The 23140-nt window shown below is 43.2% G+C and overlaps 1 protein-coding gene across 19 annotated transcripts in view; it reads left to right on the forward strand.

Moving 5' to 3' along the window:
• Rbp6 (RNA-binding protein 6) overlaps positions 1-23140 on the forward strand; it is a 748813-nt gene that overhangs the window by 592469 nt on the left and 133204 nt on the right. For all 19 annotated transcript variants that reach the window (XR_015294477.1, XR_015294475.1, XM_086915315.1 and 16 more), the window contains one exon: positions 13222-13270. Coding sequence is in view for 17 of the 19 variants with exons in the window: in XM_086915315.1 (XP_086771441.1) it covers positions 13222-13270 (49 nt within the window). In the remaining 2 variants the exon portion in view is untranslated. The remainder of the gene's footprint in view (positions 1-13221; positions 13271-23140) is intronic.

Here is a 23140-nt window from a genome sequence, read left to right on the forward strand (position 1 = left end):
TGCTCCCGACTGACAAACTTTCATTACTTTTCGTTCGGAAGTTAAGCCGAAAGCCAATCGGAAAACGATATCCGATAACGTAAATCTTCCGGTGCACGCCAGCGTGGGTGGCGTGTGGCGTGTGTGCCGGAGGGAAGGGGCGAGCATCGAAACGACACGCGAATTCGTCCGGGTCTTTGAATATTCTGCGGCCGTGGGGAAGATGGGGCTGTTGTTAGGGGGCGGTGCACGAAAATCAAACGTTTCGCGGAACTCTTGGACATCACGTGATGCCGATATTGCGAGCACAATGCCGTAAAAATTCATAGAAAACTGGGAAGAGGGTTTGCGGAAACGTAAACACCAGGTGTGTATGCGCGCGCGCGCGCGTGTGTGTGTGTGGTAGGAACGAATAGGCGGGATTATAGAAAATTTGTAGTTGGAGAGATTGGATTTGGAGGGGAGGGTGGGTTTTATGACGGTATTCGATGAGGAAGAGTTTGAAGAAAAATCCTGTTGTTGGAAATTTATTTTGCAATTGGTACTGTTGTAATAAATTCATATTAGCGGGAGAGTGGTTGAAATTTGATATGTGTACCGTGAACACGCGGGATATAATCGAGCATTTGTTAGATTGGGCAATAAAAATTCAGTATACGATGTTACGTTTGATGGTAATTTATTTGACATGGATGTCAAATTACCATTTTCGTTGTTATTCATCGTTCAATGTCAAAAGTCAAATGGTTAGGTGGGTATAACAGGATAGGAGGATAAAATTCGATGAATTACGAATTTCAATTTTAATTTTTGATATTAATTATTGTTTTTAACATTAACATCATCATACAGATTAATTAATCATACGTGCAAGATACTAGTCAATTTATAACGATGAATAAATTAATACCTAATTACAATTTCACGGAGGATCGAATAATATTGTTTGATATTATTTGGTATTAAATTAATACCGTGTAAATATTAAAACACAAAATCTAATAATTGATTCAACTTACAAGGGAATCGTTATTGCATCCTTGCAATGATCCGATGATAAAATTACAATTGAAATGAATATTTGCAAGCGTGGAAGAAAAATTAATAAATCGTAGTTTTAATAACAAATATTAGTCCTGACTATAAGCGAAGCGAGAAGAAGCGACACGAATGAAATGAAAATACTAAAAAATTAATCAAAAATACATTCTCTTGACATTCTCTTTGAAATTTTAAAATACCATTGAACATAACGTCCTAGCACAGTTTAAAATTTCAAACGAACCCGAAAGCTTTTACCAGGTTTCCAATGACTTTTCAAATTTACCTGATACGTTTACCATTAGTATACTATACTCATACGTATGCAATATATTTGTGTCAATATTTATAAACGACTCCACGTATGTACGATTCCAATAACTTTTCGTATCTATAAAGCAAATAAAAAAGAAAAAAGAAAAGAAAAGAAAAGGGAAGAAAGGGGAAAAAACGACAACGAAAAAGTGTACAAGATATATGAAACGTTCGTGAACAACTATCTTAGCGAAATATCGGGTCATCGTTGGGTCTAGGATGGTAGCGAAATACGTAAGACAAGTCTGATGGCGCGTGTTGCTGATGGTTGTGCTCGTGCCTGGCACGTCGTGGGTCACGAACTCGCTATCTAGCCCTATAAAACGGCCCCGTCGAAGAGAAAGGGTAAACGTTTCAGGAAAAGGAGAGAGAGAGAGAGAGAGAGTCGCGTTTCACAAATGGACATCGGATCGTTGCCGATAGATAAATTTCGTATTTCGTATTCTCGTGGCTTCGTTTTTATTTATGCCGGCAACGAGATGTTGGTCGAGAAACGCGTAAATTGCGCGAAAATTGAAAAAGTAAAAATAATACACAGTGAGTAGAGGGGAAATAGGAAAGTTGTTGATTTATCGTTGCAATTTTTTTTTTTTTTTTTTTTTTTAAATAGTAAGTCTTCGAATCGTTTGTTCGCAGAGATATATACAGGATGGATGTTTCTCATATCGTTCATCAAAAAATCTTGCATTTTGCTCGATTGATGATTTATTGGAACTCGATGTACTATTTCTAATTTTCAGATTTTAGATTTATTTTTTCAATTTTTACGACGAAAGAAGTATTCTTGCCTCGTAAAAAAAAAAAAAAAAAAAAAAGAAAAGAAAAGAAAAGAAAAGAACGAGACAGTAATGAGAAATCATAAGATGTCAACGAGAAATGCGATCGGTTCAAACTTCTTACATATCAAATCCTGAACGATATGAAATCGTTTCTGGAGGAATTCATCTTGCTACGATATTGAATCTTCGTTCCGGTTGACAATCCTCCCGTCGCTTAACCCGAAACCTTAATAATGGATTCGAGAAAATCTACAATCTTGTTGAACGATCTCGACGATCGATCGAAATTTTCGAAATAAACCCTCTTTCCAATTACGATATCTTTTACAACGATAAGGGCGTCGTTAACATCTTTGAAAAATTAATAAAGCGCTCATCTCTATACGCAAGAACGACTTTCTCGGAAACTAAACCAGGACACGCATTCTTTCACACTTCTTTCGCTTGCTTTTTAGATAACCCATACAGACTTACATCTTCAGTTCTTCACTTCGTTCCAACTTGCACGCTCTTTCACATTTTTTCTTTTTTCTTTTTTTTTTTTAATTTCAACTTTTCCATCCGAACTCGCGATAGCAATCGTCCCCCCCAAGATATAATCCCAACGCGATATAATTATATTCAAGAACGTTGCACGAAAAATAACGCGAACAGGTTCCACCCAATTTTATCCAAGGAATAACGCGGAATAATCGGAGATTTCGTTCACTCTCGCATCTCGCTTGATTACGATTTTAAACCGCTTGTATAAACTTTCGGAATTACATTGGAATAATTAGTCGTGGCTTGATTACCCTGCGGAACGGTGCATGAAGCTCGTTTCAACGGGGTGAGGGGCGTTTCAACGAGGGGATATTCCCCTCCCTGCTTTTTCGTTTTCTTCCCTTCCGTCCCTTGGAAAGTAATCCCCGCGAGAAAAAAAAAAGAAGAAGAAGAAAAAAGAAAAAAAGGAGGAAACGATCGACGCTAGATGCTCCAGCCACGGAGTGAGGGGAGGGAGCAGCGTTACGGGCTATCTATCGATCCGGCATCGAACGACACTCGCCGACGTGTATTGATAGTCGTGCTGGCTGGCGGCGCTTGTTTGCTCGAAACATCGAATTTTCCGTGGAAAAGTTTACCGCGCGCCCCCCCCAGCCGGCGTACGAAAGCCGAAGCCGGCTTACGTGCCGCTGAATAAACGGATCAACCCTCCCCGCCCCTCCCTGCGCATCCCTTTGCGAGAGCTACTTAAGTTCTTTGCTCACCGCCGCTGCCCTATCCCTTCGTTCCGCATCATTATTCGGAATCGAGATGCTCGCGAATAAGGGCGACATGGCGGACATGGGTGGGGAGGATATCGGCGCGAGGAAGATCGTTGGAATTAGCGAGCGTTCGCCTGTTTGAACGTCATCGCGCCATCTTATTGGGGGAGGAGGAGGTCGAATACGAAGGAGGGATCTGTTTGACGAAGGTCGAACGTGGAATTGAAATTTTAGTATCCCTCGTGGGTTATCGAGAGGGTATTTATACAGGGGTAGTTTGTTATCCTAAATATATACGAAGTGTGGCAAGGTTTGAAGGGATATTGTTATTCTTCTCAGATGGGTGAAGGCGTGGAATGAAATATCTTTTCGGAGTTACAATTTATTGATTGTCAATTTATCTCTTTTCTTTTCTTTTTTTTTTTCTTTTTAGTATTTTGTCGTGTACACTTACGAAGAAGAATTATTTGTTTTGTAATAAAAACTCGCGATAATCTCGTTATTGTTATTGATTCAATCTATATTAACGTTCCTCTGTCTGGAAAAAGAATTCTACTTTTGATATTATCCGCGGTGAATATAATTTCTCGGATAAAATATTCTACTTGAAATGGGATTATCATTTTATCAGGTATTCGATTCTAAATAAAGAGTGTCTATAAAAGAGAGAGTTCCATATTCCGCTTTCCAAAATTAAACGAAATATTAAGATCAATATACGATGGATCGTTCTTAGCTACGGAAAATCTATCGAATCTCCTATAAATATATTGTTCAACAAGAAATTATATCGTTTGTCGATTATAACAGAGCGAGTGAGAACGTACATATCGGCGTTTCCTTAGAAAAAAAAAACTTGGATAACCGGATCTGTCTGTGCTCGGATCTCTTATTTCCCGACTGCCGGCGTAGAGAGAGAGAGAGAGAGAGAGAGAGAAAAGAGAGAGAGAGAGAGAGAGAGAGAGAGAAAGAAAAAAAATCGTGTTCCGATGAAAAAGCTCGGCAAAACAGCCGAGTTTACCTTTCAAGTCGCGGCCGATGAAGTCGGCGAAAGGAGGAATGGAGGACAAGAGCGGAACAGAGACAGAACGAGCGGAACGAGAGAGCGAGACGAAACGAAACGAGTTCCGCACGCAGATGTGGAAACCCGAGCCAGAGTGCTCAAAAATGAATTTAAGCTGAACGATGCCTGCACGGAGCGCCGGAAACTTTCGCGGAAAATTATGTGAGATGTGCGTACACTCTCTGCCTAACGTCTCTGGCCAGACGCTCTCCGTCTACGTTCCGCCCTCTCTTCCATCCCATTTTTGCTCCTTCTTCTTCTTTTTTCGCCGCGGTGAAAGAGAAAGAATCACGGCGAGCCGAGACTCGATTCTATTTAATTCTCGAATGCGCGCCGCAACTAGACGAATTTTCTCGTGCGGATCGCGCGTCTCGATCCCGTACTTCGTTATTTCAAGCTGGAGCGAGATGTTGGGCGAACGTGTTTCGAGGAGGGATGGAATTAGAACGTATCGATGAAAGGTTATTCGTGTACGGTATTCGTGGGGACGTTGCATTTGCTTCGCGAGGGATCCGTTTACGAGGGATGGAAGTTGGTGGATGCTGGTGGAAGTTGTTGTACGAGAGATTATCGGGACGTGTTGCTACGTGGCTTGTTGATTACAATTTGTCGATATGAAATTTTCTCGATGGTAATTCCAATGCTGGCCATTTTTAGAGGAGAAGAAATTTTATTTTATGAATCAGGCAATCAGATTTATTGAAGTCTATATATAAAATTTAAAATTAATATCGAAGTTAAGGAGATATATTTCAAGATATTTACTTATATTTTTTTTCCATTTTCAGGATTCAGACGATAGAAAAGTTGTTGTGATTACTTTACACACATCGTGTTCGCGCGATTTTTTTAAAATTAAAATCGAACAAAGACGGAAATAATTAAACGAAATAAACGGTATGCCTACATATATATATATATTTCATTAAAAACCGCGTCACCGATGCACATTGCTTTTAATCCCTTTGTCGCGAGCTTTGCGATTATTATGTTTTTACCAACGCGATCGGAAAAATTCTAATTGGCGCGCCTCTCAAATTAACCTGGCAGCCGGTTTTTTTCTCTATCGCGGCGATTTATTATTATTTCGAGCTTCGACGCTGGTTTACAACCCCAACTCTTTCACCCGTCGATAATTATTATTTCTACATCTAAGAAGGAAAAAGGAAAAGGAAAAAAAAGAAAATAGCGGAGACTGGTGGAAAAGGAGGGAAATCGCCGTTCAATTCGTATTTAACGATATTTAGCCTCTTCGCCGCGTATTATTGGATCGAAAAATTTCGCCAGCGACCCTATTATTATTATTATTATTATTATTATTATTATTATTATTGTCATTATTATTATTATTATTATTATTATTATTATTATTGCGTTTCATCCAATCGATCGAAGCGTGCCGGGCCAATTATAATTTATACGAACGAAATCCACGGGAACGAAATGGCAAAAGAAATGAACGAGGGGAAAAAAAAAAAAAAAAAGAAAGAAGAAGAAAGAAAGCATTCGCAATCAAGAAGGCTCACTGTTCCGTAGAACGTTGAGTCAAGTTTGATTAAATGCCACTCTCTTATAACCTTGGGAAGAAAGGAGAACAAGGAAAGGGAGGGGGGGAGGGGGAAATGTGCTATTATTCGGTTGGTTCGATAGAAAATCGAGAAATTTCTATAATCTCGAGAAAAATTGGGAAATCCGTGTATTAGAATTAAACAGAGAGAGGCAATTTCGAAACGGGTTGCCGAAATGGAGGGGAGGTTTTCGTAGGAGGAAACGGAAACACTTGGCCCGCCGGTTTTAATTGCACCGGTATTAATTTAATGGTACCTCGATGAAAACTTTATTCAATTAACGCTAATGGGCTTCAAAGGCTGCGCGTAATTGAACGAGGTAACGTAAATAATCTGCCGGATCTTCGAGCTTCTGTCGAGGCTCGATAAAGGCTGACGAATGATCGTAAGTGAATCTTCAAGTGTGCTGTTAAAGAAAAATACGATTTTCAGCGGGGAGGAATCGCGAACGGGGATAGAAAGAGGATGGAATCGAGAAAAAAAAAAAGAAGAAGAAGAAATCGAATCACGAATTAACGCTTAAAAATCCCTTGTGTGCGTCTGTACATTTTTCAAAGAGAGAGACGAATCCGTCTCTGAATGGATCAACGTTCAAAAGTTGGTGTTTGACTACACCGAAAGTTTGCCCTGTACACAGCATAACTTATCGTTCCGTTTCGTTTGGACCTTATCTTATTAGCATCTAACAACGTTTCGAATAATTGCGGGGAAAGAGAAGAGCGACAGAGTGAAATTCTCGTTTCATCAAATCGCATCAAAAGTGTGTCGCTAACCGAATTCTCTTGATTGTGCGCGAGAGATGGTGTTCTGCGTGGAATTATTCGCTGTCGTGGCTGCGACTCATTGTAACATTCATGGTCTCGGGGTGCCGCTAAGGGACAATTTTGAAATAGAATCAACTTTGCCAACCCCAACCTCGCCGCCTCCGGATACCAAACTTTCTAAAGTGATTGCTCACGGTTCAATAATCTCCGCTTTCTCTCTCCCTACAATTATTTTCTCTCCTCATCTTCCGTTTACGCACGCGATTGCATTCTTTCCTCCTCCTTTTCTGAAAAGTAAAATTCTTCGAAACTTTACTCTCGAATTATTTTGAGGAAAATTATTTGCTCCTTTCCCCCCTCGCGAATATTATTACAAACGTTCCAATCGTCATATTTCGAAATAACGAAAAATAGAAATCTCTTGGAATATCCATTATTTCCTATGATATATTTTTCGACGAGTGTCTCGCAAGTTTTCTCGTCCAATCACGAACAAGATTTAATATAATTAATACTAAATTTGCGGGGATAGAAAAGCGCGAACGTGAAATGATGGAGGGAAGAAAAAAAAAGGGGGGAACTCTTCGAAATCCCTGGTTGTCGATTCGCTTTTACCCCTCGATAGTCGATAAAGAGCCCGCCAAGATCGAGAATGAAAAGAGAAAGTGAACAGGAACAGGAAGTGAGCAAGCAGGAGAGGGAAGAAGGGCGAGGGATGGAGAAAAGGTAGCATTCTTTGGAAATCCTAGAGCTGCTTGTGTAGCGGCGCTTCTGTTACCGGAGGGGTAAACCGGTATCGTTTCGTTTAAATCCACGTCGTTTTACGAGCCGCTGGTGGTACAAGAAGAGAGAAGAAAGGGAGAGGGAGTGAAAAAAAAAGAGTGAACGAAAGAAAGAAAAAAAAAAAAAAAGCGGGAAACCTTTCACGAGACGAGGGAGGGCGAGCTCGAGCGTGGTGGTGTTTATTTTAGAATACTTCGTTCGTCTCCGTAAATACAATTACGGTCTTCCTGCGGGAATCGATTAGGTTATCCTGTCGACGCATCTTGAACCGCGAGGATTTAAATGGAAACGTTTCTGGACGCGGATGGGATCCGCATACGTAAATAATCCGCATACGGTCGATACCGATTAAATATTTTTTAATCCTTTAAAAATAATCCTTTTAATCTCAGCGAAAAGATTTAATGTTGCGTACGAATTGAGCCGAACGAATGTCTGAATCGTATATTATCTTATTCCACCGGTGCTGCAAATCGTGTGCCTCGTATTTTCGGTAAAAAATTTCTATAAAATTCCAAATTGTTCGTGAGATCGGCTTCTGTCGCGTTAAATAACCGAATATTCCAGCGGAAACCACGCGAATCGATTAACGCGTTGATTCAAACATCGTTGTTGTACAAACATCGTAAAATCCCGCCCATCCTCTTACATCTCTTATTTTTCGAAACCAATACAATAATTCTTGGCGACATGGTTGGCCGGGCGCCCGTAATTGGAGGTCACCGATTATCACGACGCCCCGTGCCCGACAACTTTGTTGCAAATGTCAGGCAGGGTAAAATGCAAAAAGTCGACGAAAAGGGTACACTCTTGACCCAGTTCTCGGGTCCCGCCCTTTCAAATTAGTTGGCCAAACAAGGGTGAGACAGGGGAAGAAGGAAGGTGCCGCGGGAAATGATGTGTGCGCGCGTCTTGGAAGGGTGGAAAGGGCGAGACTCGTAAGACAGCAATCTACAACACGGTCCACCGAGAGCTGTAACCACTAGAATCGAACTTGTAATAAGGTACACCTCGCCCACTCACCAGAAGTCGATTGCTCCTCGGGGACAACAACCCTGCCTCGCGTATCCTTCTTCCCTCATCCGTGTTCCTCCCATAACCTTTTCGGTATTGTTCGTTTGTGCACCAGCCGCGTGGGAAGGTGGGAGCCGAAGAGAAATTGCGACGTCGCTTTAAATCCCATTAGAACGACTATTATTTCTTCGCGTTATTAATTTGTTCATTGTCCTCGAAATAAACGAATGGGGGAGGGGAAGGGTGATTATAATTAATTATAAAATTATTTCACCGGAATATTTATGAGAAATCGCGGGGAATGGGGGGATAGTTTAAAGTTTCCTGTCGTGTTTCTGATTATGCAGGGTGTTCTTACTGTTTGTATCGCTAAAAGATTTTCACATAGGTTGTGATCATTATTTCACAGTTGGGAACGTGTAATCATTTTATCGAGAAGAATTTATCGAACGATGGCGTAATTATTTTCAGAATTCGTGCACGCGGAATATCTCGGTTTCTCGATTAACTTTCGATACTAAAAATATATTTTCAATCGTGCGTTTTATATGCAGCATAAAAAGATGAAAATTAACATGTTTCCACGAATTATTAATATCTTGATTCTTGAACTTCGATCGCGAGAATAATTAATAATCTAAATACTAACGACTTATTTTTATTAATCCATGATATTTCGTAAATTGTACACTCGATGAAAAAATTGCGTTAAAATCGACGAAACGTTTCGTGTAATTGTCGCTTAAACGAGAATGCAATAACTCGAGCGCGAAGGCACGAGAAGAAAATCATGAGGAACGATCGAGGAGAAAGAGAGAGAGAGAGAAAGATTAATATCGATTCAACGAGTCGAAGCCGGGGGCTGATTCCGTCGAACAACTCGAGGACATCAAAGTATATCGGGAAGGGTTTTGCCATTCTTGCCCCAAGGATATTACGTGGGCCGGCAAGAGGCAAAAGAGCAGAAAAGTTGAAATAATTTCGCGTCGGAGAAATGTGGTACAATTTTCTTTGTTTAACGGAACACCGAGCGACTAACCAGATATTGGAATGATCAAAGGGATCAACCTCGAGGCCGAAGGATCTTTTAAGAATTTATATTGTTTCATTTCGAGTGTTTATTTTTAATTACACCTGTGCAAACAAGTCTCCTTGCAATCCGCGAAATTTTTTATTCTTTTAATATTTTATATATATATATATATGATAAAAGCTACGCGATTTTACTTTTATCGAGGAAAGAGATAAAAGTGTCTCGTAGAAAGTATTAAATTTGGAATAATGCGGTTTAGAGATTCTTAATTAACACGCAATAAAAGGAAAAGTTACAACTACGTATAAAAAATTATATACATAGGAAATATGATAAGAGATTATTCCTGATTCTAGCTCTCACTTTTCTTTCAGATAATAATTCTGTTGAATTGAAAACTTGATTTCACGATTTTATCACGAGTAACTTAAATTACATTTCAAATATTTATTAAACCACGTCGGTATGGAACTTAACCTTTTGTTTTCCACTTGTACCGGAATATCTTGGCTTTCATCGAATTGAATTGTATATCGTTTTTCCTACTTCGAGAGATCGAATCATCCCCTTTTCGTGTTCGCCACCCTCGCTTCGCGTCCCACGTCTATCGATTATTCAGACGTCTATTTTTACGTGAAACCCACCCACGAGTCATTCCCTTTAAACTTTCTTTCATGGATACATTATCAAATAGGATCTCGTGTTGGCGTTACGGCTTCCTACACCGCACAAAACTTCCGCCTTGATCTCATTTAATCGACGTTATCCACTAAAAGAGAAATCTTTCGATAGATAGGAAAATCGAGGATCGTCAAACGAAGGAATGCCGAGACTTTGATTTAACTGGCAAAAACGCATCGTGTGTTAGTAATAATAAAGGTGTACGTTACGAGACGAAAAGAGAGAGAGAGAGAGAGGGAGAGGAAAAACAACAAGAAAAATAATGGAAAGACGTACACTTTGTGAAAAACAGCGGGAGAAGGCAAAGACTTGGCGATGGCGAGGGGTCCCTGGTGTCAGTCTTCCCTCACGCTGCGATACCTCCTCTGTTTTTATTAAAAGCTTCACTCTCTTTCTTTCTCTTTCATTCAACCCTTCTTTTAGAAGTATAATATTACTCTTTCTTTTGAAAGTAAAAAAACAGGACGAATGTTGTCTAAGAGACTCAATTCCTTGGTATGACTTTCAAAGCAACAGAACGTGAATTATTTCGATGAATAATCATCATCTTCGAGATACGTGAGGATACGTTTCACCACGTCCACAAAGAATCGATTCGCTGGCGTTAATTTCTTTCTTCCTCCCCCTTCTTCTTTTTCTTTCTTTCTTCTCGCGAGAAAGAAAGAAATAAGGTCCCACGATAAAACGATCACGCTTTGAGTCATTCTTCATTGAAGACGCTATTGCGTCTGTAAACCTTACACGTGACTGCTCTCTCGTTAGCTGTAGCGAGTCGGGTCTCGACGAACAAGCTGTTGGTCGGTGCTTTTTTCGCTTTCAACCCTCGCGTGTCGCGTCCGTGAAACAGTTAACGATATTCAAACAAACCTCCTGCGTCGAGAGCGGAAGGGTCTCAAATACAGAGTATGGCGCGGACAAATGTCTCGGTATCAATCTCCTCGTAAATACGACAATTTTGAAATGTTGCTTTAGTTGCGCCGAAAGTTCGAAACAAAAAAATCTCTCGACAAATTTTCTAATCATTAATCTAATCGTTAATTCCAATTCCAATTAAATCGATCGAAAACCCCGAATAATAAACACGATCGCTTCCCGTTTTCCCAAATCGGATAACGATACAACTTTATACAATTGCGGAGTTTCCACAGTTTATTCACAACCTCTACCCAATCGTTTCTATCGTATTGAAAACATTTTAATAATCCAAACATCCGGAATCAAAATTTCCGATTTAACGTGTTTCTTTGTCCCATTTATCCTATTATCGAGAACCTTTTATTTCAATTACCAGCGAATACCCGAAACACCCGCTAACAATGGTAGCCGAAATTTTCACTCAAATTCCTGCCGAATTCCCTTCGTTCCGACCGATTAATTTCAATCCACTCCCTCCCCCCCTCTCTCTCTCTCTCCTCCTCTCCCCAAACAAGGAGAACACAAGCTTACTTTTACTTCCGTTGACCAACATTTTCGTGCGCGGCATCCTAAATCAAACGCGACTCTTCGTTACTTTCGCCGGGGATGATATTATCGGATGATAAACCGGTGACAAACGGAATTACGCGCGACAGATGAAAACTGTCCCCCCTTCCCCCCGCCTCGCCAAGTTCATCGAATGTTAATCGCATAATCTAATATTTACGTCCCTCGTTACGAGACCGCCTCCGGTTTTTTCTCTCCCTTTTTTCCTTTTTCCTCTCCCCTTCTCTCCCGTTTTCGATTTTGATCTCCTCCTTTCTTCCTCCTCTCGCTGGAGGATAATTCCAGCAGCGTTTCTCACGTGTTGGTGGAGCAAGGCCGCCTCTACTTCTATCGTTTCGTGCTTGCGGTCCTCTCGCAGGAAGTGGGAAGGAACAAAGCGGAGACCGGCTCGAAAGGGCGGCGAGGGGGTGGGTGAAGGGGGTAATCCCTATTGTTTCTCCTGTCCCATAAATCCTAGTAGCCTCTCCCCCTACGCTTCCCCGCTTTTCTCTTCCCTCTCTCCTCGCACTTGGTTCACCGACAACACACCCCCGTCGTACAATTCGCCCTCCTTCCCCCCCCTAACTCCTGCTATCCCCGATCCCCTTGCTACACGCCTTTCTCGGTGGCGCGCTTCGTAAATCTCGGTCCAGCTGTGTTTTACGGCACACATGTACTTCCGGCAAGAATACAAGCGATCCTATCTCTGATTCGACGGGGTTTTAACCCTAACCACCCACCCCCGCCTCGCCCCGCAGGGTTAGATTAACGTTCGATCCTGAAACTATTGGATTTTTCTTCTTCTTCTTCTTCTTCTTTTTCTTATTACCATTATCGTCGATCGGTTCGGAAGAAAAAAATTTATCAACTGTTGTTCTCTTTACGAAACAAAGCAATCGTCGTTTAAGAAATATTTGTCGCCCCCCCCTGTTTCTCGGCATGTCGTTTCTCGACAGTTCTTGTTTACGATCCGTAACGCCTTTTGCCACCGCCGCCACTTTAGACTCCCGACACGTAGAGGAGGGATTGTTTTTTCAGTGGAGGCGAGGCGAGGGTCGCTACTAATTTATGACGTTAAGTTCTGACGTCTTGTTGCGCTTCGCTTCTACTTTTTTTTTTTTTCTTTTCTCCCACCCCCCGCATTTATCACGCGTTGTTTGTAACGCGATCGTTTGTACGAAATCTGGGGAGAAATTTTATCTCCGTTCTTGGAAGTGACGTTTTTATTACCGATTAATAGAACACGTGTTATATGACTTGAATTTAAAACTCAGTAGCCAAGTTGGATTCCGTTGGAATTTTATATAACTTGATATCTCAACTTGATATCTATACGACGTATATACGATGTACAAAAATATCCGGTCAATTTTTATAACCATATATGAATAACAAATTTCAAGTTAACGACCGATTATCTTTGTACCAGAAAGATTATAATTCTCTTGTTCAACACGAAAAATCGATTGACGTATTCGTTTCAATTCGAATTACAGATCGAGGACGCCATGCTGATGTTCGACAAACAGACCAACAGGCACAGAGGTGAGTGGAAAAAAAATTTTCTTCTCCGGGATGAAGGGGGCGATAGATCGATCGATCGACCGACCGGCCAGCAATAATCCGATACCAGCCAGGCTGGTTAATTGCTGTTTAATCACCGGCGATCGTTAAAACGTCAGAGTTTCACGCCATACGATTGCTGACGTCGCTTGTCCGCGGGCGAAATTTCGTTACGCAGTGTGTGCGTGGCACGCAAGTTTCCCGCGGCGGGCAAATACGCTGAAAATATGACCGAGACTGTTCTCTATTTAGCGAGTCAATAATAGCCGCGTGTTTCACTCGCGCGTTTCATCCAACGAGAACGGGTAATTAACGAGGCTGGCTCGAAACTATAATTAGTAATTACGGTAATACGCGCGACGCCCAACGCGCCAACTTCGATCCAGTCGAAGATAAATAACATTAATTTGACGGGGCGATCAATCGGCTCGTTAATCGCGGCGGCGTGATTGCGCGCGGCGATTGAAGCACGCGTCCGACCCCCTTTCTTGCCGAATTTCGAACGAAGAAACGGGGCCGTTTGAGGCACCCGTCGACTGGGATTCCATTCCCCCTGTTTTTCATCCGAAACGAGACGTATACGGGGGGAATATCGTATCGGAATTTCCGTGGAAACGATGGAAAATTCTTGGTAACCGCTTACGCGGTGAGGAACACGGTCGGAAGACGTTGGTCGGCCGGTCGGTCGGTCGATTGGTTGGGTGAAATTTTTCTCGTTTCCGAGAAAAGGGTGATTTATTAAATACTTCCCGCGAAATTAGATCGTTTCTTGTCGAAACGAGGAATTTCTCGGGAGGATTGGATGCTATATCTTTGCGATTGAATTTTTGTTGCGATGAAGGGACATTCGTTTTTTTTCTTTTTTTTTTTTGTGTGTGTGAATTCTTAGCAACGCGACTGGACATTGGAATTTTTGTCTGAGGAGCGTTTAGGATTTTTTAAAATTTTTTTCACTAGATAATGAATAAGAAGAAAGTATATCCGTGATTCTCGAATATCTCGAATGCAATAGCATTAGGAATCGAGTTTAGATCCTTCTAAACTTGACGCTACGAAAACTAGACGCCATGTTATCGATTTTCAGGGGAATTCTGTAGTAGCCTCTTCGAATTTTACCGAATCTTATCACGCGTGGCGCGGGATCGATCACGATGTCCGGTTACGCAGAACCTTTATTCAGGTGCGATTAACATAAAGAATAAAAGAGGGGGATGCGTGCCAGGAATCGAAACGGGTAGCATTTACATCCGGCCCTCGTATCACGTGTACAAACGATCGGAGGAATTCTGGTCCTCCGTGTGGGAAAAATAGGAAAAATGTAAATTCATAGCGGCTCGATTAGAAATAGCGGCCGCAATCGAGCGAAAAAGAGAAAATAGGAAGGCAAAATTTGCATAACACCATCTGTTATCGTGCTCTTTCTTTCCAAGTGGTCGAAGGTCGTTCCGAATATCTTTCGCGGCACTCCACGTTTCCGTTTTGGCGAAATGATAGCTCTGGATCGAGAGATAAGCAGCGATAGAATAGTTACGAAATCAGCGATAGAAACCAATTCTTTTTTCTTTTTTTTTTTTTTTGGAATTTCTCTCGGTGATGCATGATGCGTAAAAGATATTATTTCAACACCAATAATTCGCGATATAAATTATCGTCGATGATCGTTAACGATGGTATCATGATATTCAGTTTGAATTACTTTGTCGAAACAATTGGAAATAATATTGTACTGCGTATTAAACGATTGATCAATCAACAATTGAAAACGATAGGACGAAAATATCATTTTTAATGTCTCGTCTCTGATTTTTATCTCGTTCGAATCGAAGAACAAAAATAAATCACTTTCGATGCGTATTTAAAAATCCACACGAAACATTCGCAAAGATCAAAAGAGCGAAACCGCTCGAGGGAGGAAGGGATCGATTGATCGATCCGAGTATAGAGACGATCCATCGTCTGGATGAATGAAATATCAGGCCTGCGGCGCTACGACTTTCGCCATCTCTTGGAAGGAAGAGGAGACAGACACGGACAGATAGAGAAGGAAGACGTAAAGAAGAAATGGAAAGGGTCTGGGTTCCAAAAGGGAAGGGGAGAGGAGATCCATTCACGTCGTCGGTTGAATGGGGGGGTCGATAATCGTCAGCGATCGAGGGCGCACCCCGCCCGAGGCCCGATAATCGGCCGCCTCTCTATCTTTTTTTAACCGGTATCCGACCTCTCCCCCCTCGATTCGTTTCGTCCTCCCCCTCCTCCGCCCTCCGCTCTCTCGAGCGGAGTGCCTGCCGGGTCTCGATGATAGATTCTAATATCGCTTATGAAAAATAGGGGCAAATGGGATATGAGAGCTGGCTCCCTTCGATTCCGCAGGGGTTCGCCTGGGGGAGGGGGAGGGGGGAAGGAGGAGGAGTTGAATATCGAGGGATAGAAGAAACGCGCGTCTCTCGACAAACGTTGGAGAAAAGTACGTGTCGTGGTAGGTGAAATAGCGGTGCACCTCTGGAGAAGAAAGGTTGTGTGCGGTGTGGAGAGGCGAGGGGGAGGAGGGGAGGGCGAGAGAAGGAGGGAAGAGAGGGAGATGGCGTGGAGGGGAGAGGAGGGCTCTTTCAAAGCGGCGCGTAATCTCTCTCGCGATGACATCTAATACCATCCAACCAACGTCGGACGAGTCTGTGAGCCTCGAACCTCGAGCATCGCTGCTCTCTCCGTCAGATTTCACAATATGCCACTTCCGTAACCGGTCCCTGACCCCCGAGGGGATTATCCGCGAGGATTTACCCTCGAACGATCCGCGGATACAACGTTCGGCTCGGACGGACGATCAACGAAGAAACGGATGGCAATCTTGTTTTCGATCTTTGTTTTCTCTCGTTTCATTTCCCCGTTTTCGAAATTTTTCCACTAATTTCTGTTCACACACAAGGCGTATATCATTCAAAAATTTGTTCAGGTTTGCGAAGGTTTGAGAAATTCGAAACCTTTACGTTTCGAATCGACGTTTAAAATCGATCGATATCCAACTACTGTACAAACGAACATTTATTCGAGTTCAACAAAGATAATACAAGCTCGCGAGATAAATAGTTTAAAATCGTGGATATAGAAGCAGGAATAGAAATCTAACCAAGAAGAAGAAACCTCCCCTCGGAGGTATAGATCGATATCACGAGACATATGTCGATCCCGGCACAAAGAGGGAGTCATCCCGATCAACCGTGTCCAAAGATCGTTCCTTCGATAATCCTTCGTAGCGACGACTGTAGTTTGTTCAAGGTTTGTTCCACGCCGTTCCCTAACCCAGATCCGATTTCGATTCTCGCGACTCTCTCGCACTACGAAGCTGCTCGTGGAATTACAAAGAGAGAAAAAGAGAGAGAGAGATATCGTCGTCGACCCCTTTACGTTCAAATCCCCGAAGAAGTTGGACCCATACCCTTTCGCCATCAGCCCCCCCGGTGAAAGAAGAATCCGAGTGTTTCCGGACAATTTCGAGTCCCGCAGCGAGCTATGATTTCCACGCGGATGGGCAGCCGGTGCAATTGCAGCAAAGCGTGGCTTCTCTCTCCTCCTCGGCGAAGAGGCGCGACTATAGCTCGGAGGCGCGATTATCCAAGCTTCGCTGGCCAAAGGATTTTCTCTTCGTGAGCTCCACCCTTACATGGGGGTTGGAGAGGAGGAGGCATCTATAAGGCTGAGGCGAGCCACGGTAGCTTTGCCTTCGTCCATACGTGGCAGACGTAAACGCGAGTGTATGTGTAGGATAGACGCGTATTAGGATAGATAGATGGATATATACTTTGGATGAAGCGTGAGAGCAGGTGTACGTTTACACGTGCTGTTGGGTTTGTAGGGTCGATCCAGTGTGTGCACGCGTTTGCTCGTGTATCATAAATTGGTGGCGCATTGCTCGGAACGTGTGTGTTCTCGAAACGGTCAGAGCCGTTTCCACGATCCTTCTTGATTGCCCACCGGCGATGCTCCAAAAGAAGGAGCTGTCCTCTCATGCGTGAACGCCCGCGTCAAAGGGACGAGTCGTTCGTCTTCTATCATTGAATCTCTCGTTTTCTTTTGCATGAACGGCGATCGAGAAGATTCGACATGGCTCGAGGAGGATCGAAATCGCACGGATTGCGTTTTATAGAGTCGTTCGACGATCGTTCCTTTTCCGATACGCGATGTACCGGGATCGTAAGTTCGTGGATGGACGTTAACGATTCGGAACATGAAGTTTTACGACGTCTGTTTTAGATAGGACTTATTTTATGTGGATAGAAGAAAGGGAAGGATATGTAAGAGTTCAACGATAATTTGAACGTAGAATCATTCGGATGAGAATTTAATTTCGTTCCTTTTTTTGAAACGATGTTGCGTATCTATAAATGTCGAAAGAAAGTTAAACAGAGGTTCGTAAATTTTCGAAACGGATTTGTCAAACGGATCGCACCTTAACGTGTATATACGTGACCAGAAATCAACGAAAGTCGTATCTCTTATTAAATTCTTTTTGAGTATGCGCTGACTAAGTGACTCTAAATTTAAAACAACGTTCTTTCTCGTCTACTCACCTAACTCGTCACTAGTCTTTACACACCGCAATTTCGACAAGCAATTTCGTCCTTCGCAATAATAATCCATAACATGCAACAATCTTCGCGACAAAGAGTTATCTACTAGAACTCATCAACCAACGAGAAAAGATTCGAGAAAGAAAGTTCAAATCAATTTCTTTTTAAAACGTAAGAATTTTTTCTTCTCTCGCTTCCACAAAGTTAAAAATTCGAAACACTTATTATTATTTTCTCTAAACAAACAATTCCGTTCTTCGCAAACGACTTCGAAGGCGACTGAAAGATTCAATATAATCGAGTCGATTCCTTCGAGTCAAATTTCTTTTCATCTTCTTGTTCGTGCGAAACCAACTTCCAAACTTCCATCCCGGAAGATTCAAAACGACACTTGCACACCCTCCCCATACCAAACCGTATCCTGGCATCTTTTCTATCCGTTTTCCTTCCAACAAGTTCTTCGAAGAAGAGAGAATCTCGATGTGCAGTCTCGGTTTAACGAATATCTCGGGACGGTGTGGTCGCACAACGGTGTGACCATCCTTCAAGGTTATCCTCTGGTTTTCCTCTAACGCCACGGACAACGGCGAGAATCCCGACGAAGTGCGGAGAAGTTTGGAACAGCCACGGTCGGGCAGCAGCGCCGGCTGGACACTGGTTATGCCAGTTTGACGTAATCCCGGGTGCATCAGACGATCCGGAAGTCCGTTGTGGGCGTCCGTTCCACGGCGCGCAGAAATTCGCGATTCAGGGCCAACTCGCATGACGCGCGGTAAACCTTCGTGGCTCGGCTTTAACCCGCCCACGTATGCGCTCGAGCCGCCATCCATTGCCCCGAATAGTTGCACGAATCGGTTTTCGAATAGTTTCCAACCTGTTTCTAGCTCTCTCGGCTTCTCTCTGTTGCGAGCTACACGCAATGTGGGCGACTCGCGAAGATCGTCTTCGTCTCTCTCTCTCTCTCTCGCTATTTCTCTTTCGATTCGTCTGTGGTGGAATCGGCGGGGTAGTCGAGCGGAAAGCTGAGATTGATTTCCACGGGAGAGCTCCCCGTTCCCGGTTCTTGATTGGTAATTGCGTGCCCGCGATCGATAAGACTGCGGAATGTGAATCTTGGAAGTACGTGGAACGTTCGTTTCGTGGTTTCGCGCGCGTGTGTGTGTGTGTATACGGAGAAGATACGTGAGAAGGGGAGAGTTCGAAGAGCGAAGAAGGAGCGAAAAGTGTTGGGGGCGCTGATTTTTCGAAGAAAAATGTATATAGACGCGAGATGAAAAGTGTCTTTTATATATATTCTGAACAGGAGAACAGGATCTGCTTGCGTTTTTAACTTTTTTTTTTTTTTTTGAGAGAATAAGAGCAAAAAGAATCGCTTTCTTCTAAAATAATTTTAATACCGCCGAGTATTAAAAAGTAAAAAATAATCACTTTTTATCTAAAAGGAAAAAGAAAGAACGTGAAGAAGAGGAGGAGGAGGAGGAAAGAGATAGAACGAAGGGAAGTTGAATATTCTGAAAAATATGCCGTAAACACATACTGGCGTCGGGTAAGGGACGCGGAAGAGTTAAAAAAATTTCAGCATTCGTCCAAGCATGTCGAAAAGTTTCTCCACGGTGCACAAGCTCGATGCGAGCTCTCGTGAAAATATCGCGTCTTCCGTGAAAAGATCTTGCTCTCTCGCTACGCGAAATATTTTTCCTCCCTCTTGGCAGCCGCGTTTTAATCGGCCAAAGAAACTTTGAAGGCATCGTCTTTTGGGAACGAGCAACGGCGTATATGCGAGAGTGTATATACGCCTCGTGGCGGCGCTGTTATCAGGAACAGGGTTTCGCACATCTCTCGTTGCGAAAACTCCGGAAGTCGAACGAACGAATCGGTCGTTCGAAAACTTTGCGAACGATGGATGGTCGGGGATGTTTTCTTCATATAAACTATTTACGTACGTACGTTCGTCGAATTTATCTTTATATAGTTGATTGCTCAACCAGTTGCTTATTTCTTCTTCTTCTTCAGTCTCTTCCTCGAGGTTTCAAGAATTATCGACGACTTTCAATTTCGAATTCGATGAGGATTTTTCGATGAGAAACGGAAAAATGTGTTGTCTTATCGAGACAATTCTTGTCTCGTCAGCGAGAGGAATTCTCGTGATTCATTTTATCCGATCGCTGGTTGAATCCGGTTCAACTCTTTTCGAATTGGGATTAGGGGATTAGGAATTGTGAAAATAAGATGGAGGAATAAGCGGTTTATGGAAATAAGAGAGAATATTTTTATTATTTAGAGGTGATATCTCTAAATGGAAATCTTTATTAGTAGAATAAAAGAAAAATGGAGTTTAAATTTCTTCAATTTTTCGGATCCTCATTCGAAGAGATGTGCATTTTTCAATTCAGTCGTCGCAATCGACCGATTTCCTAATGATTCGTCCCTTATATTCAATCTTATTACACAAGAAACATATTTTCTTCGTTTTCTTCTCCAAATAAATATTTCAAACTCCCGTTCGTAATCGAATCATCGAGTAACATTTTTCTCTTTGCAGCACAATATTTTACTCTTTCGACCTTTCTCGGCAACCGATATTTCTATTTCTCTCGTACTAAAAAAAAAGAAAAAAAAAAAAAGAAAAAATAAAGTCCGATCAAAACGAAAACAAACTTCATCCCATTCGTAATTCGCGAGCGACACCGAGAAAATGAAATGGATCTTCGAGATTCCACATGGACGACCTAAGTTTTTCCGCGTCTGTGAGGAGGATTCCTCGGATCGAGATGGCGAATCTTTATCAGCGGGATAGGGGAGACGCGACTGCCGGTGTCACGACATGCATAACGTAATCCGGACGGTTTTTGGATGGAGGAGAGACCGAGGAAGCGGCCTCTTCTCTAGCGTTCTATTACGGGAATCTTGGGATGGAGCATTGACACGCTCCAATTGTCACCTGCATTACGACCGTACGCTTTCGAAGAGAATCGTCGCGTGGCTAAGAGGAGAGAGAGAGAGAGAGGAGAAAAGTATCGTGAAATATTGAAACGCGAAACACGGCCCCGCCACTTTTCCCTCGCTTCCTTTTTCCTCCGTCGTTCCTGCGATTTTCCTTTCCAATCGTTATCCTCTCCTCTCGTATCTTCCTCCATCCCTCTTCTCGCCGAGGTACACCGATTTAACCAACTGCCAGACGCAGAGCGCATTTCGCGCACGATTGCATCGAAGACCCGTCCCGTCTCCACCGATATGAGATCGCCGAGTTACCGCCGCTTAAGTTTCGTCGCTCTCCTCCTCTTTCCCTCTACTATTAATATTTTTCTCGCTGAATGATACAAATTGTGCTGGAATTTCGTCGAGCGGAAGGGGAGTAGGAGGGGTTTCGACAATCGAGAGGGTGGAATTTCCTATACTTGTCGAATCAAGTTTTCTTTTTTGCATATTTATCAGAAGTGGAGAAAGGAAGTTTGTTAAATTAATTATTGTGATTGATTTTTTGGTTTTTGAGAGAATTTTGATTCGATGAAAATACAGATTGTACTTTTAACGCGGTTCAGTTGAAGATAACAATTCTAGGAATTTTTTTGATCAAAATTTTTGATTGCTTTTAGTCTTGAATCAATATTATTCGTATACACGATTCAACGAAATATGTTCGATAGCTCCATCGACGTCCCACCATCAATCCGCTCGCGTACGATCGAAAAGATAGTATTCTCACACGAATTGAACGAACCATCGAAATCTCCATCTTCCAATTTCTTCTTCGAAATCTCATTCTCACCGCCATTTCGCGCCCTCCCTCCCCTGCGTATCATCTCACACCGGCCACGCACAGCCGAACATATTTATCATCGAATCCGTCCCCCCCTCCCCCCGTCTGCCGCATAATCCACGATCCCATAGACGTAAACGTATTTCCGCTCCAACACCCACCCACACTCCCCACTTCTCGTTCCATCTTCGTCACGTGGCGTCGAGGTAGCGCGAGTTTCTCGCGCGATTGAATCGAGCCGGCCGGGCTGCAATTTCGTGGACCTGCACCACTCGATCGAACCGCCACGCTCACGAATTTCCGCCCCTATCTATCGCCGCTCTTTCAACGCCGCTGGATAAAAAGAGAATCGTTGGAATATATATATATATAGAGAGAGAGAGAGAGAGCCGCCGACGTAGTGGATCGAAGAAGGGGGTTGGAGCGGGATAGACAGAGAATTGATAGACGAAAGCGGAAAAGAGTGTGAAAAGGAAAGGAATAAGAAGGTCGATGGAAGAGAAGGGAAGGGTGGATCGGTTCGAGCGCTTCGAAAGATCGCGACGTGTCTCTCCCTCTCTCTCTCTCTTTCTCTCGTTTTACTCGCGTGCACTGTCGTTTCCTTCCACCCTTCTCGTTCCATCCGTCTGCGCTCGCCGTTATCCAGAATGCTGATCTCATCCGAGCCAACTTGACCCCTTCGTCTCGTTCGTGCTTCGGCGAGCTTAATCCATCGCGGAGGTGTCCTCCTTCTTTCCGCCTCCTCTCCTCCTGTGCCTCGCCTCCGGAAAATCTTCCATCCAGAGGGGAGAATTTAAAATTCAAACGTAAGTGGCCCTCTCGAGTCGTCGTCCTCCTCCTCGTCGTCATCGTCGTCGTCGTCGTCGTCGTCGTCGTCGTCGTCGTCGTCGTCCTCCTGCAATTCCTCTTTTCTGAAACCCCTGTCCGCGCCGCCGACACCCTCGAGGCGTGGTCGTTCCAGATGCATGCATTTCGAGGAGCGGGCCCTGCAGGTCGCGCGCTTCCCTCTCGGCTCGCTTACCGGGAGGGAAAAATGTCGACGGCGCAAGAAAGGGAAGAAATAGCGGGCGAAACCAGAGGCGAAAATAGAGTTTGTGTAGAGGCAGGTGTGGAGAGAGGGGGAGAGAGGGCCGCGACAACTGGGGACAGGAGATAAGGGGTGGCGTTGAGAATACACGAAGCTGCGATAAATGAAATTTCTTTAAATAATTCAAGGGTCTCGACGAGGAGGCATCAAGTCGAGGAATCAACTAGGCGGAATCGGAATTGGAACCGGAAGACGGCAAGTAGAGCGGCGCGAATCGCATCCTCGAATCGACTGTGATCTCTCTCTCTCTCTCTCGTTAAGTTTCGAGTGAAGAAGCATAAATATTCATCGGCAAACACACCGTTTCTGTACACGTTACTATTCAATGAGATCCGGACGACTTTGGAGGAGGGGGGTCGTGTATATACCGGCAAGCAATAAGGTTACTGGAAAATCTAGGGACGAAAGTGGTGGTTTCCGTTTGTTTTGCGCTCCAACGA

This window comes from Apis florea, unplaced genomic scaffold, assembly GCF_048593485.1.
Source record: "Apis florea isolate Af1SG1 unplaced genomic scaffold, ASM4859348v1 contig_3772_pilon, whole genome shotgun sequence".
In the NCBI taxonomy this organism is placed as follows: Eukaryota; Metazoa; Arthropoda; class Insecta; order Hymenoptera; family Apidae; genus Apis; species Apis florea.